This window comes from Typopeltis vanoorti, chromosome 12 (assembly GCF_054136105.1).
Source record: "Typopeltis vanoorti isolate ZY-2024b chromosome 12, IOZ_Tvanoo_1.0, whole genome shotgun sequence".
Lineage (NCBI taxonomy): Eukaryota > Metazoa > Arthropoda > Arachnida > Uropygi > Thelyphonidae > Typopeltis > Typopeltis vanoorti.
The window spans coordinates 74,401,842-74,416,523 of record NC_143560.1 but is presented as its reverse complement, the minus strand read 5'-3'; the positions used below and the strand labels follow the sequence as shown (position 1 = coordinate 74,416,523).

Below are 14,682 nucleotides of genomic sequence, written 5' to 3'. Positions count from 1 at the left end.
TTTAAGTAATTGTCATTCTAAATTGCTGCCACTTTGTGGTCTTAATTATCTCGAGCAGTACTTTGATGTGTTTACGGTGTATTGTCCTGTTTGGCCTTCGTGGTCATCTAACACATACAATGCGGCTGTATTATTTAACTACGAAGGCGTATCGTGACATTCATATACGAGTGCATGCAGTGACCTCTTGGCCCGCTTACAGAGCTGTGACAATGGTGGGATAATGAGGAAGCATGGCAGGTAGGATAGCAAACTGCTCTAAACTCTGTACTACAATTAATTTTGTTTCTCCTTTTAAACTCTGAATACAAAATTAATAGGATGCAATTGTTTACTATACAAATCTCAGAGAACAACGGAAATCAAAGCTATCTGTTTACCTTCCTGAAAGTGGCTACGATTTCGAAATATTAGAATTAAAACAAAAAAGAAAATTTTATTTATTAACAAAATAAAGATTACTCTTTTATTTCAATTCTTAACAAATATAAATAACCCCTTCGTTTCGTTATACGTTGTTCGTTAAATGCTATTTATATATTCGAATTTCATGAGGACTTTTCAGCTGAAGGTGAGTTAAATGGTCTTGTTCGAAGGCTGCGGGGTTTTTATTCCCAAACAGACAAGCCGATCAGAAGAACACGCGCAATTAACAAACATAACACATTGTCCTGATAGTCTTAGTTGCTTCGGCAGTCCAAACAATTCAACTCAATTCTCTTTTTGTCTCCCTCTATACTAGTTTCGTAAACCAGGAATGGGCGAGTGAGTAATGAAATATAATAAATATGATTTTATTTAATGTAGGAAATTATATTAACGTACATATCCTTCTTTAATGTAAATGCAAATCATGTAAATTTATTTTTCTTCAATTATTGAAGATGTTGAGTCACGTGGATGTATGTTGTTATATAAATTAGACAGATAGGCATCCGAAACGGTTTTTCTTTCTTTATTTATTTTTTGATGAATTAGAATAGGTAAAAAGGAGTGACTTAAGTGATGGACGTTGAGCGTGGTATGATTATTAGCGAGGTTTCTCCCAAACCTCTACTCCTCTGGGTTTTCCATGCCCAACAGTGTTTGAGGGTGTACCATGAGTAGTGTAATAACCAGAGAACTTCAAGCTAGCGACAGTCCTATGGACGGTAGCTTATTGAACACGAAGTCAGAGAAGAATGATAATGATAGTGAAACGTAGCAGGACTCAACTAGTCAAATCATAGTTCAGTAGCCAGAATTGTGCGCTCCGAGAGGAGCGCACAATTCGTCGCACGCTGTTGCTGATCGGCTACAGTAGCTGACGACCATTATTGGTCCCGGTACTGCCAGCTAAGAACAGGAAGATGTAGCTTCAGTGGTCACATGATCACCAACACTAGAAAGCTGGCGACTGGATAGTTGACGAGTTACAGTTTGTACTGTGTCGTGCTGATGGCCTCAAAAGCTAGTGGAGAAGGAGATGTAATGGTGTGGAAAATGTTTCATGGACATACGTTAGGTCCCCTGATACTTGTTGGAATGCAAGTGAATGCCACAGCCTATCTTAACATCGTCGCTGATCCTGTTCACCCATTCATGGCAGCGATTGATTCATTATCAAATGGCTTCATCAAGCAAGACAATGCGCCATAAAGCGCGCAATGTGTTGAGGTTGTCAAAGGAACATGACAGCGAATTTCCTTTACTTGAGTGGTCAGCTCAGTCTCGAGACCTGAACACAATAAAGCATATCTGGGGATGAGGTGGAACGAGCAGTTCGCAGAAGCAACGTATACCTCCATCCAATCTGTAACAACTGAGCGATACCATCATGATAGCGTGGACAAACATCGCTGAGAAACATTTCAATAAGCTGAATCAATGCCATAGAGAGTACAGGCGTTCTTAAAGTCTCGTTAATAAATGCTGTTTTACTAATAAAGTGACCACTCAGTGTAGATCTCATAAAAGTGATCTACATCGCACTAAACATTATTAAGACATAATTTTTTCGGTAGTAATCAACTGTAGTTCGACTTTGGTAAATTTAGATCCTTACCAGTAGCCACAATTAAAGCAGTATGCAGCTAAGTATGCATTCTACACGCAGATAATAAATTCAAATTGGAGTCAAATTAATAAAAGCATATTTGCAATACTTTTTTTCTTTAATAAAAGCATATCATTTGATATAAGTTGATTCTTATAAAATTATGTTATTTCTAATTGCGGTTTCTGTAATACGAGAATGTCATATGCACCACATTGTTTTTCCCCATAAAACAAGATAATCAAAGCAAGAAAAACCAAAGTACTTCCGCAGGAAGAAATTAATAGAAATTAATACTTTCATTTCTGCATTAAAACCAGGATATTTTTTGTGTATTTTGAAATTATGATGCATTCGCTAATAAATTGTACCTTTAAATAATCATCACTGGGGTTTCGGTGATGATTATTTAAATTTCTCTCCTCTCAATGCAGTAATATACAGTAAGAAGAAATGGTATTTTCACATATCCACATAAATTCCCTTAAAATTACTGAACTGCATATGAATAAGTTACTATCAGTGTGGTAATTTGTTTACTTTAGTGTGCAAATATAACTGAGGTTACATCCCAAAGAGAAGGACGCTGTATGAGTCGCCAATTTTAGGGCACCTAAACTACGTGCGTATTAAACTCCTCCATTTGACTTCCATCATATTCTAATCAACTACGAATAGTAAATCATAGAAATCCTGATATTGACTTCATGCCAAGTCTTAGAATCAAGGTTATATATTAAATCTCTGGATTCAAATATGACTAACTCATATTTATAGAGATTTCTAAAAATTCTGCTGAAGTTGTCAGTTTATGGAAACCAGCTGTCAGAGTCATATTTAAAAAAATAATTTTTTTTGACTTCTGTATGGTAAACCTGAATATTTCTCACGTGCAAACAGGCCATCTTATGTTGACACACAGTTTCTGTCAATCGTTTCCAAAAGGTGATGTTATTTTTATTTTATTTTTATTTTTTTTGCGTATGCCCACTCAGGACTTCTTTATATATAGCTCGCTTGAATTGCTAAAGATAGCTATGGCAGTCATGGAATTTTAAAACAAGTCTGTAATTAGACTTGCATTTTTTTTTTAAATTTCCACTTGTGAGATTATTCATATGTTTAATACAGTCATTAGATTGGATAGCGAATTATTTGGATAAGTCTATAAACTAAATGATTTTAACAAATATACTGCGCTAACAATATCCACGAAGCCAGTCCAAATTTAAAAATAATCCGACTAAACCCAAGAAGAATTTAATTTATAGATACAAATAATAAAAACCTATATGCGTTTTTGTTGCTACCAAACTTATTCTTATATCATTAATGCCAGACTTTTATATTTCTATCTGATTCTCGTACCTTCGGAGTGCTTTGAGTAAAGCCAGTGTATCCCTCGGAAACAGAAAGATATGAATGTCTGAATATCTCTTTTGTTCTTCGAAATATTCAAACCGATGAAAATGAAAAATTCCATAAAATTTCATAAAGGTCCTTGAAAGTAATAATATTGCCGTATTACCGCTATTACCACTGTGACAATCCATATGAAACTACAATAAAATTTAAATATTAAATCACTATACATATTGTCAATTGCTAGAATGCTCGCGCGCGACTGTTATAGAATCTGTTGGTTGCGGCAAACGTATGGCTGGCACAAGCAAAATGAATTTCATTCGCATTCTTTTTTTTTTCACTATTAAAATTAGTTGCTTGTAGCATTGTTATTTTCAAGATCATCTTCGTTCTCTCTTGCCCTTTAGTACCCAGCTCTTTACTATTTTCTTCATTTGTTCACCTACGTCTTTCGATAGGATTTTTCCATTTGTTTTTCTTTCTCAGTTCCGATCATTTAATGCATATATTTTATAATTTCCTTTAGGTGTGTGTGTGTGTTGTGTTGTTTAATCTATTGTAACGTCTTCAATTTTTCTTAATATTTTCATCTCAATAGTTCCATTTATTTGACATTTGCTACTAACTATGCATTTTGATTTGATTAGCTGTATGCATTAGTCGATTTGTATTATATACTCATTGTGTATGTAAATGAACATAGAAACCATCGTTCTTTGGTTTCTATGTTCATTTTGTTTGAACAATACGCCAATGCAGCTTAAGTTAATGTCTGTTGTGTAACAAACAAACAAACAAACAAACAAAAAAAAAAAAAAAAAAAAACGGGATTAGAACCCAGACTTTTCCGATCTGAGGACACGATAGTTCTCTTGACTGCACTACCGAGGAACTCCGCTCTTTGGTACATTGAAGGTGTCAGATTAATATAAACGATTAGATTTTTTAACATTACATAAATTAGTTTCAATGAATTGTTTTAGGAGGAATATGAAACAGTCATATTTATCGACAACTCTGACTAGACTTGTCGATTAATTATAATACAATAAGCGGTCGAAATCTTTCAGAGATTTCAACGCCTTTTTTTCAAAAAATGCATATTTAGTTAATCGAAATTTATTTAAAAAAAAACGAGAATAAAACTCAGCACAATGCATCATTAAAGGCAAGTTTTTTTTTTTTAAATCTAATTTTCTTGATATAGTACATTCTATTGTTAGACCAATTACCTGTAAAACGGGCAAGCACACATTACATTAGAGAAATGCAGGGAAGCGACCCATCAGGAGATAGCAAGTTAAGGAATTGATTAGCAAGTAGTGAGAAACAGGAACAATACCATACGTATCCACATCGCTTCACCTGAAGACCCTCAATTAATGAAGTACTTAGACGCTACAAACGCGTTTCATAACGTTGTCAATAACGGCAGTGTTGTCAGTATCATTAATCATAGTTGACGGAAAGAGGATGAGAAAGAGTTGGGCAATGTCCTGTGGAGGCAAAGGCACAATGGGGTTTAATGATCACGTGTTTGACAGAAAGAGCAAAATAAAGAGTTTCAATGAACAGACGCAATACGAAAACCTTAATTATTAAGGTGAATGCCAAAACGAGGAATAGCTTAGTTATAAATCCTGCAGTCAGTAAACCTTCCCTCTGGATCGAAGTCGTTCATGTTAAAACTCTGCTTTTTCCAAGTTAAATTTAATTTGTATTTACTGCATTAAAGTCACTGAAGTCTGAAATATTTGATTCAAACATGTAGACTACCAAGAATTATAACTTCGTTCATTCAAACTAAATTCTGTGCAAATTTCAGCGGTATGAAAATTAGTAAATATTTGCTAACTGTAGAACATTCTCATAACCTTTCGTTAGAATAACTCACCAATCTTGAAAACCTCAGGGAAGCCCGTTGTAAATCTAAAAAATAGTAGAAAGACTAATTCAGTTGCTTTCATCTCGCATCAACGGTCACTTTATCATACAGGCGAGGGACGCTTCTCAACACCTTCATATAATAGGCAATCACCAATTCTAAAGAAACGAGAAAATAAATTAGTGAATGGGAAATAATACTAAGCGAGTTTTGATAATAACAACAAAACTGACGAAGCGAATGCATAAACTACGCCTAAAAAGATGTCTTTTTAGACGTATTTTGGTATTCAATAAATTCATTTTGCGTATCATATTAACTAGTAAGTAAATGAATAAAGATAGAACGAAAGAAGCTGTGTGTGTGTGTGTGTGTGTGTGTGTGTGTGTGTGTGTGTGTGTGTGTGTGTGTGTGTGTGTGTGTGTGTGTGTGTGTGTGTGTGTGTGTGTGTGTGTGTGTGTGTGTGTGTGTGTGTGTGTGTGTGTGTGTGTGTGTGTGCGTGTGTGTGTGTTATCCAATCCGAGATTGCACGGAAACGGAAAGTAGTGTGATAGAGAAGCGAGCAACCATCCTTGGATTAATGTCGCTTTGTAAACATCACGTGTTCGTAAGCCTCAAGGAATTATCTTCCACACAGGATATTACGGAAGGTACTAGTTCGATAAGTAAATCCCCAAACCAGATGAGGTTTCTTCTATGACCTGGACTGTCTTGTAACTGGCTCAGCAATCGATGCTTGTACCTGTAAGCACACCTATCTCTTCACTGACCGCACTGGTACTGAGATAAAAGGTTCTTAATTATATTTACTTAATATGGACTCAGCATTACACAAGGGTGCACATCGCTGCATCTTCCTAAAAGCGCCTTTGTGTTAGAAATATAGTTAGGAAGATCTCGGTTGCAATTTACGCTTTTTTTTGCTATCTTTCCTTTCGTGACTCTGCTTTCTGTTTTCGTCTTATTTTTATCCTTGTATTCTTTTATCTTGTGCTCCCGAAAATGAGATAATGGAAACAATTACGATAAAATGCAAAAGCGCTTTTAAAAATAATTTGGAGAATATTAACAGTGAAAATAAACAAAAACTAATCCAAAGAATTTTGATTTCCTTCTATTTTCTATTGGACAATACAGTTCAAAATCCATGTGAATGTTTTGAGCTGATCGTTCAAAAAGAATTTTTGATTTCTTATTAGTTTATAGTCGGGATAAGAGTCCAAAGTCCATTCTCGTGCAATTCTAGATTTTTCAAATTTTTCTGAATGTTAGATCAACCTTATATTATTCTAAGTTTTTCTGGATTTGTTGGTCATCCTCGTGTTAGTATAGATTATGTTTCGAGTCTGTTTTCGGTGATTACCTAACCGAAGAATTTTGGTTTCATGCTCTTTCATATTCCAGAGAAGAGGCTATGTATGCTTTTCTTTTATTATTCCTCATATATTATTTATGTAAAATAAATACTAATTCCCAGTCCTCATCCCAGCATTGCCACTTGCATTATGCATGAGTCATGCATACAGAGCTTCTCTGTTGCTACCTGGTTTAATCTTGCTTTTCCGTACTTCTGTTTACTCCTGCATTGCTTGTCAGTACTCAGCTTTAGATAAACAACCTTTCGGAATTAAATTTGATGTTAATCAGACTAGAATATTTACGAAATATTTTCAGAGAACCTTTTGGCAAATAACTTTCTAAATCGAGCATTGTTTTCAGTTTTAAAAATGATAAATTATGTAAGATACTCTTAGATCATCCGTATTTTTTGATAATATTCAGAATTTCCAGAGAACTGGCGATGATTTCCTTTTCATTGAGTGTGTTGATGGTCCGGGGATTTTGACATTCCGATGAAAGGAAAGAAATTTTAAGCCGCAGAATTGGTTGAAGGAAAAATACGAAGCGACGTCTCACCTATCACAAAAGAAGACTGCGGCTTACTTCAGGAGTGAAAAGGTCGCTGAGAACCAACGCATGTACACATATCCATTTGGACTACTCCGAATGTGACAGCAAACATTTCCTGCTCCGTGAGATCACCACAATCTCAGAATACTTGAATCAGCCTATTTATCACGAAGTATATTTTATCCTTGAGATAATATATCATGTTCATAGCTGGCTCTTGGTGGCCGAATGGAGAACTCCGAGTGGGATACTCTTAAAGTGTTTTTTTTTTGGATTCTCTTTAAGCGTGGTCTCCTTATGATTCAAGAAAAAACTTAACAAATTCCAACAGCTGTTCACAATTCATAACAGGCATTTAGGATAGCCTGAGTTTGTGATTCAATGTTTTTTGTTTCTCTGATCATTATTAGCTCAACCTATAGGTAAGAACATTGCCGAATTCTGAATGAGTAAACTCACCATATGGAGTACAACGTACGCTCTTTTGGTTATTGAAAAATTGCATAAAATGAAACAGAAACAATAACTATAGAAGTAACAAATCAATCGAAAAAATTATCCAATGGTCTTGTGATTTTTAGTGGTGGAATGTTATGAATATTGCATTACAAAATGAGTTATGTTGTTTATAATAAATCTCGAAACTTCTATGGCCATGAGTTAGCTGGATTTTATCTGGCAGTTGGGTATTCCCCGTTCTGTTTTTCTTATGTAAAAAAGACCAAAGTTTTTCACGAAATCATTACATCCACCCGAGCTAGCCGATCTCGTAGAGCATCGGAGTTTTTCCTCTTCATTTTTTCAGCTGATTTTTTCTCTCACTAACTTAAACATATCAACCGGAGAAAACATGCTAGTATCAAACGTATAAACTTGCTTCATTAGTAATTTTAGAGCAATCTTTCTTAAGCAACAATAAAGATATATTTGTATTTGTACAGAACTAGAAAACAGAGATAACAAAAATAGAATAAATAAAAATCAGAAACTGCTGAACCGGATACAAATTGTCTCTGGAGAAAAACTCCTGCAGTGGAAGCGCCATGAAGAAATAAACAAAACCTCAGAAGGGGGTTGATACGTACAAATGAGTATGAAAATGAAAATTAAATGAATATTCAACTATAATTGTAATTCTTTCATAATTTTTGCATTATTGATATTTAAGAGAAGAGAGAAAGAAAATTGCTTCCTACTTTATGATAATTAGAAGCTGAAACGGAATTCGATTAGCCAGTAATTTGATTCAAGCTAACTGCTAATCAAATTGGTAATCTTATTTATCACGGAATTTTAGTAACCCTCTCTCCTGGAATAAATGAAATCGATCTATTTATATGGAGTCATAAAACTGTTTACCCTAGATATAAATAGACTTTATTCATTCATACAAATTACTTTACGTCAATAAAATGATATAAAATATATAACAAGGTATTTCTTGTATTAAAGCAATAGCAAATAGAGCGTAATCCATTTCGTAGACAGACTCATAATTACACAAGTAACTCCTATTTTTATTGCTTTCCATCTTTAACTTTTATACACAGAACGAAACGTGATTATTGTATTGGGAGAACCAATCTTCTTTTGCCGATGCGGTTGTCACTTTGCCAAAAAATGCTGAACATTCTGTAAAGAAATAGATGAATGAGGTTTGCGTGACATGTTTTATGGTTAACATTCTTACCGATGCTTCTACTATCAGCATAATTAACAATTGCTGCAGGAGGGAATACCGAAGAGTGTGACAGATTAGAAGTTTGTAGATGACGTGCGTTTCATGAACAGACAAAAAACTGTCTTACTAGTTCATTTATTTGTATTTGAATTTTTATATTTATGGCAATTTTGCCTGCTTCTGTTCAGGAGTGCCCCTGTTTAAATGTCATTGGCTTTTTACTCACGGATTCTTAGGGCATTGTAGATGTATATTTACTAATAAATATATGTAGCATAAAGGAAGAGAAATTTGCACATACCTTTTTCTGGGTGTTGTGGCTTTTCTTCTTTCTGCGATGTCCAAACTACTGTGTGTGTGGGAGGGGTTTTGGCAATGTGGGAGAATTAAAATAGAAATGGAAAAATGGAAAAAAACCCAGGTTTTTTGAATAATATATATATACATATATATTATATTATTAGGGATGGGAGGAGCGTTTTTTTATATTTATATAGGGTGGGAAAGGGTGAAAGGGGTTGGAAACAGCAAAATTTTTAGTGGGGGGTTATGGGAAAGAGGGTTGACTGGGTGCAGTCCTTTTCGACTATGCTTGGTCATCGTCTGAACACATGGAGGAAGTGGATGCTATGTCAGGTCGGGTAGGTGCTTCTGCTTTTGAAGTGTTTGTGTTATCGCCTATTGGTCGGGGTTGTGATCTCAATTTTATGTTGTGGAGCTTCCAAACCTCGGAGATTATGTAGGGCCTGTGGACATTGATAGAGTTCGCGTCACGCTTTATGGCTATTATTTCCGATATTCTAAGCATTGTTTCATTGTCTTGTCTGTCTACTATGATGGCCTTGTCGATCTGCGGGGTATGTTTTTGTTCAAGGGCGTGAACAGCTATTTCCGTTTTTCCTGTGCTTTGTATTCGATGTTTCTTTTTGATGTTGCGTTTTTTAGTTTAAATGTTCTGGAATAGGGATGTTACAATCGCAGAAGTGTTCTTGTAGTCTTGCCTATAAAGACCTGATGGTGGAACCTGTGTAGGTGATATCACAGTCTTTTTGGCAGGAAAATTTATAGACTACGTTGTGGTGTTTAAATATTTCTTTTTGTGTGTAAGATTTAGTTTAAGATTAAGATTAAGATTTAGTTTAAGATTAAGATTTAGATTTAGGAGATTTGCTAATTTTTGGTTTGTGGTGAATACCAGTTTGTAGTCAGTATGTTTGAAGATGTATTTGTAGGCTTTGTATGTGTTTTGGGTGTATGGTAGTTTGATAATTTTTTGTGTAGGGAAGTTTGTTTTGGTACTTGGGTTGTTTTGGCGGTTTTTTGCCGTCTTGTTTGCGTAGTTAATCAGTTGTGTAGGATAGTTGCGATTTAAGAAGATCTGTGTTAGTTTTTTTATTTCTGCCTTTAGGATATTTTGATTGGTTGAAAATTTGTAAGCATTTATGAATTGTGATAAGATGACAGATTTTTTAACGGAATATGGATGGTATGAGTGGAAATGTGGGTAGTTTCCGATATACGAGGGTTTGTGGTATACTTTCGTGGCTATTTTGTTGTATGTTCGGATTAATGTCAAGTTTAAGAAATGACCAAGTTTAAGACGATGACCAAGCATAGTCGAAACGGACCGCACCCTGTCAACCCCCCCCTCTAAACATCAGTTGCTGTTTTCAACCCCTTTCACCCTTTCCCACCCTATATAAATATAAAAAAACGCCCCTCCCATCCCTAATAATATAATATATATGTATATATATATTATTCAAAAAACCCGGTTTTTTTCCATTTTTTTCCATTTCTATTTTAATTCTCCCACATTGCCTAATACCCCCCTCTTACACACACACAGTAGTTTGGACATCGCAGAAAGAAGAAAAGCCACACCACCCAGAAAAAGGTATGTGCAAATTTCTCTTCCTTTATGCTACATATATTTATTAGTAAATATACATCTATAATGCCCTAAGAATCCGTGAGTAAAAAAGCCAAAGACATTTAAACAGGGGCACTCCTAAACAGAAGCAGGCAAAATAGCCGTAAATATAATAGTTTGTAAAGAGGAGTAGCATGGGAGTTTTCCCAGAAATAATATCCAGTATTTGAATTTTTTTAAACAGCGTCAGTCAGGTAACATAAATAATATTTAGATATCAGCAATTCAAAATTATTAAAATAAATTTGGATATAAATGTCGTGATATGCAGTGATATCACGCTATTGATTTCTGTGAATTATTAGATTCTGAGGCATTTTCTAGTAGAAATATACTTTACAATTTTATCCCCGATTCCTATTTACTTACATACAATGCGTTTTGAGAATTCTTATCCTTATATAAATCTATACACACCATTAAACATCTCGTGGATAATAGTTCCTTCCAAGGCATTGATTTTATCAGCGCGTAAAAGATGCACGGAATGTTGTTTGACTTATTATGTTTACTTGGTTTAGGTTCTACATAAATTAACCGTAAATCTTTTAGTCGTAAAATATCTTGGAATTTATTTTTGCATGCGTTATATGTTGAATCGGTCATCCAGTGGGTAATTCCGAATTTAATGCTGGAGTTTGGAAAGTAGGTTTTATGCAATATTCCTCCTCCCACTGCTTTTGTGACATCTACCGTGCGTCCTAGAATTCCACGTCTGTGCAGTTCAGAATTAGTCGTGTTTCTAGGGCGCGCTATTCGTAGTCAGATGTGAGGGAGGACTCATTAAAATTTAAGCAGCGGCAGAAGCAAACCTTAACAGCATCTCATGACCCGGAAGCAGCTAGTGAGACTTAGAGCTATCTAATACGTAAATAATTTAGGAAGCAAAATGGGATGTACAAAGAAATAAAAAAAACATCTCTAATTAATTAAATAACGTGTAATTACATGCATATATTTAAATGATTTTATTAGACTATTTCCACAGAACCCTGGTCTGGACTTTTGATTTATTCAATCCCATGATTTATTTAACCCATAATATAAACACAGCTTTAAACTCCGTATAACTAAGAGAAATAAAAACTCTGACATTATTTTAATCATCAATAAAACCTCCATACAATGGTGAATACTTCTAGATGTATTTCAAATAAGTAAGAAAAACAAAACTATTATTTTCTTTATTCTTTCATTATTTACTGGTGTTTCTGTGTGTGTTTGCACTCCTTATAAGACAGAACATTCAATCATAGTCTTCGCTTCATAGGAATGGTTTTAAAATGTTATTGATTATGGCATGTATTTCGATATAATATTTATTTTACACCTTAAAAATTATGCAAACTGCATAAACCAAAATAATCATCCTACGTTTCGACCTTAACATTATGGTCATCATCTGGACCTTACCGAAATATTTATTTAGAATATAAAATCATATGATATTCATATATGATATCTAAAGTGAAAATTAAAACAAAAAAAAAACATTGCACTAGTCTCCTGATATATTCTTTATATTTCACTCGATACTGAGCACGGGTTCGAATCCAATAAACGCTTGACTGCTTATTGAGAATAAGCAGAAATGTTGACCTTTGAGGAGAATTGAGATTCTTTGAAATTGCTACCGAAATGTGATATGATCACGTGATATCCTTTCAACTACTGTTTTGGTAAAATCCAAACAAGAAGGAAAGAACGACAAAAGTAAAGAAACCGAAAACAAATAAAGTGCAGGAAATGAAGTAAATTAACACCAAATCACGTTAGGAAACCCGTAAAATAATCACGGCTAATAACATTTGCCAACTGCACTAACATCAACACATTCGTGACGAAACACAGGCGCTTGCGTTGACAGAGCCAATTACACAGGAATCTGCTAAACAGAAGCACTGCTTAGTTTCCACACATTCTGAGTTGCAGTGGGGAGGAGGAGTTGGTTAAAATGAACGTCCAAGTATCCAAGACAATAAAACATATGCCTCATGTATGTGTGCGTGCAGCGAAGAAGAATAAACTGTGATGCAACAATAAGAAAAACAATGATTATAAATCATTCTAAGTGGAAGGATCCTAAAACTTCTTTCCATACGCCTTCCTTCACAGTACAGTTCACTCAAGGAGACAAGCCCTAGAGGGATTTAATCCTTGATCTTTTGAACGGAAGAGTTTCGTCTGAGCTATGTAGGCTCCTCCTCTTTTTTTAGGATGAACAATACAGTTTAATTCCAAAGTATACTGATCTAAAAAACAAAAAAATTGTTTGATATATCAAATTCACTTTGGGTTCGAGATACTACATTGTTAGCCAACATTCTTCGAATTCAAGCTTAATAAATGAACTTCTTGTCAGATATTGCAAGTTCTATTAAAATCTTAATAGTACGATAAAAATTATCAGTAGAAAGTCATGTGCTTAAATGAGGAGGCTTTGTGAAAAGTATGAACAAATAATTGCTTTATTTCTATTCAAAACGTGACGAAAAAATATCCTGCGGAAAAAAGGCAAAAATTTGGCCGAACGTAGTTTTTATTTTTTAAATCCATACTATCAAATCGGATGGAAAAATATATTAAAAATAAATCGATTTATCTATTCTCTTTGATGGTATGTTTTTTTTTTCCCTGGAGGAGTAAAAGGTGGAGTTGTTCAAAAACAACTGTCAATCTTTGTACGAAAGAAAGGTCAAAAAAATAAATAAATAAATAAAAATTCCGCGCTTCCCAAACTCTTAATTTATTTTTTCCCTTAACTAATTGATACTTTGAAAGGCCTTGATTCAAAAGGTAACGAGAGCTTTGATCTTCGCACACAATCACCAACCGCTGTAAAATATGTTACGGTTCTTGTAGACATAAAAAAACCACGATAAAAACAAGCGAATTTATTTTTCTAGTTTTAGATTTAAAACTACAGCAGTCCTGGTTTCTTTAAACGCTGTGAGTAACAATTGCCTTCTTGATATCAAAGTTTAAAGATATTTGAGCATGGGAGCAAACATCACAATTCAGATCCAGCAGTTAAAAAAAAATAAGAGTAATAATAATAACCAATTAGTGATATAACCAGCACATCGTACATAATATAAAATTCCTTTGAGCAAGCATATTTCACATAATGACTTTGGCAGTTTGTTATTTCCGGATAAAATATAGCACGTGTCTTGGTAGCATGGGAACGTGCCACGCATCACAGACGAATACATAAAGAAGAAATCGACTAATAATTTAGCAGAAAACGCGTGCGTTGCCAGAGTGATAGGAACAACAATGCACACCAGTCCACGTAACAATGAGTAGCAAACGTAAACAAATATATAAAAAACGTTTTTAGTAGGCCATAAACGTCCTAAAGAATAAACGGATAAAAATGATGTGGGCAAATTGGATCACACAAGCGAAACTAACTCCTATATTTTATCATTTCGGAACATCGTTTTTCAAAAAGTGCATTTGACCATGAACAGAAAATATGATTCAAGTAGATCATCTTGTACACTAAAAACGATACTAAGATGAATTACCTACATTGTCGATAAAAATATCCAAACCACACACGGCTGACAGTCTTAAAACGCACACAATTCCTACTACGATGTCACTGTAAAGTTCCAGAAAAGCAAACTAAACGAAAGAACGCATCCTGCTAAGCAGGTAACTGCTCTTTAGGAAACTCACAGACCACGTGCACAAATCTCAGCAGGAGGCGGATGTACTGTAGTGGGATCGTTGGCGTCTTGCCAAATCCGGAAGGCGGGTTTTACGGTCTAAACATGTAATAGAACATCTCATGGCCTGAAATATTTTTTTTGACTCGAAACTAGGTGTCCGCAAGATCCCCAAATAGTATTTTTGGAGGGGTG

The 14,682-nt window shown here is 34.7% G+C and overlaps 1 protein-coding gene across 3 annotated transcripts in view; it reads right to left on the bottom strand.

The window, feature by feature from the left end:
• The window catches only part of LOC150100891 (glutamate receptor ionotropic, kainate 2-like), a 96,463-nt gene extending 82,034 nt beyond the window's left edge, over positions 1-14,429 (bottom strand). For 2 of the 3 annotated variants that reach the window (XM_090402126.1, XM_090402128.1), the window contains exons 1-2: positions 14,348-14,399; positions 5,295-5,443 (exon numbers count right to left, since the gene is read on the bottom strand). In XM_090402126.1, coding sequence (XP_090258252.1) covers positions 5,295-5,367 — 73 coding nt within the window. In that variant the 5' untranslated portion in view covers positions 5,368-5,443; positions 14,348-14,399. Of the gene's footprint in view, positions 1-5,294; positions 5,444-14,343 lie in introns of all 3 variants that reach the window. The other variant, XM_090402127.1, reaches the window with a different exon arrangement.
• Between the last annotated feature and the right edge of the window lie 253 nt (positions 14,430-14,682).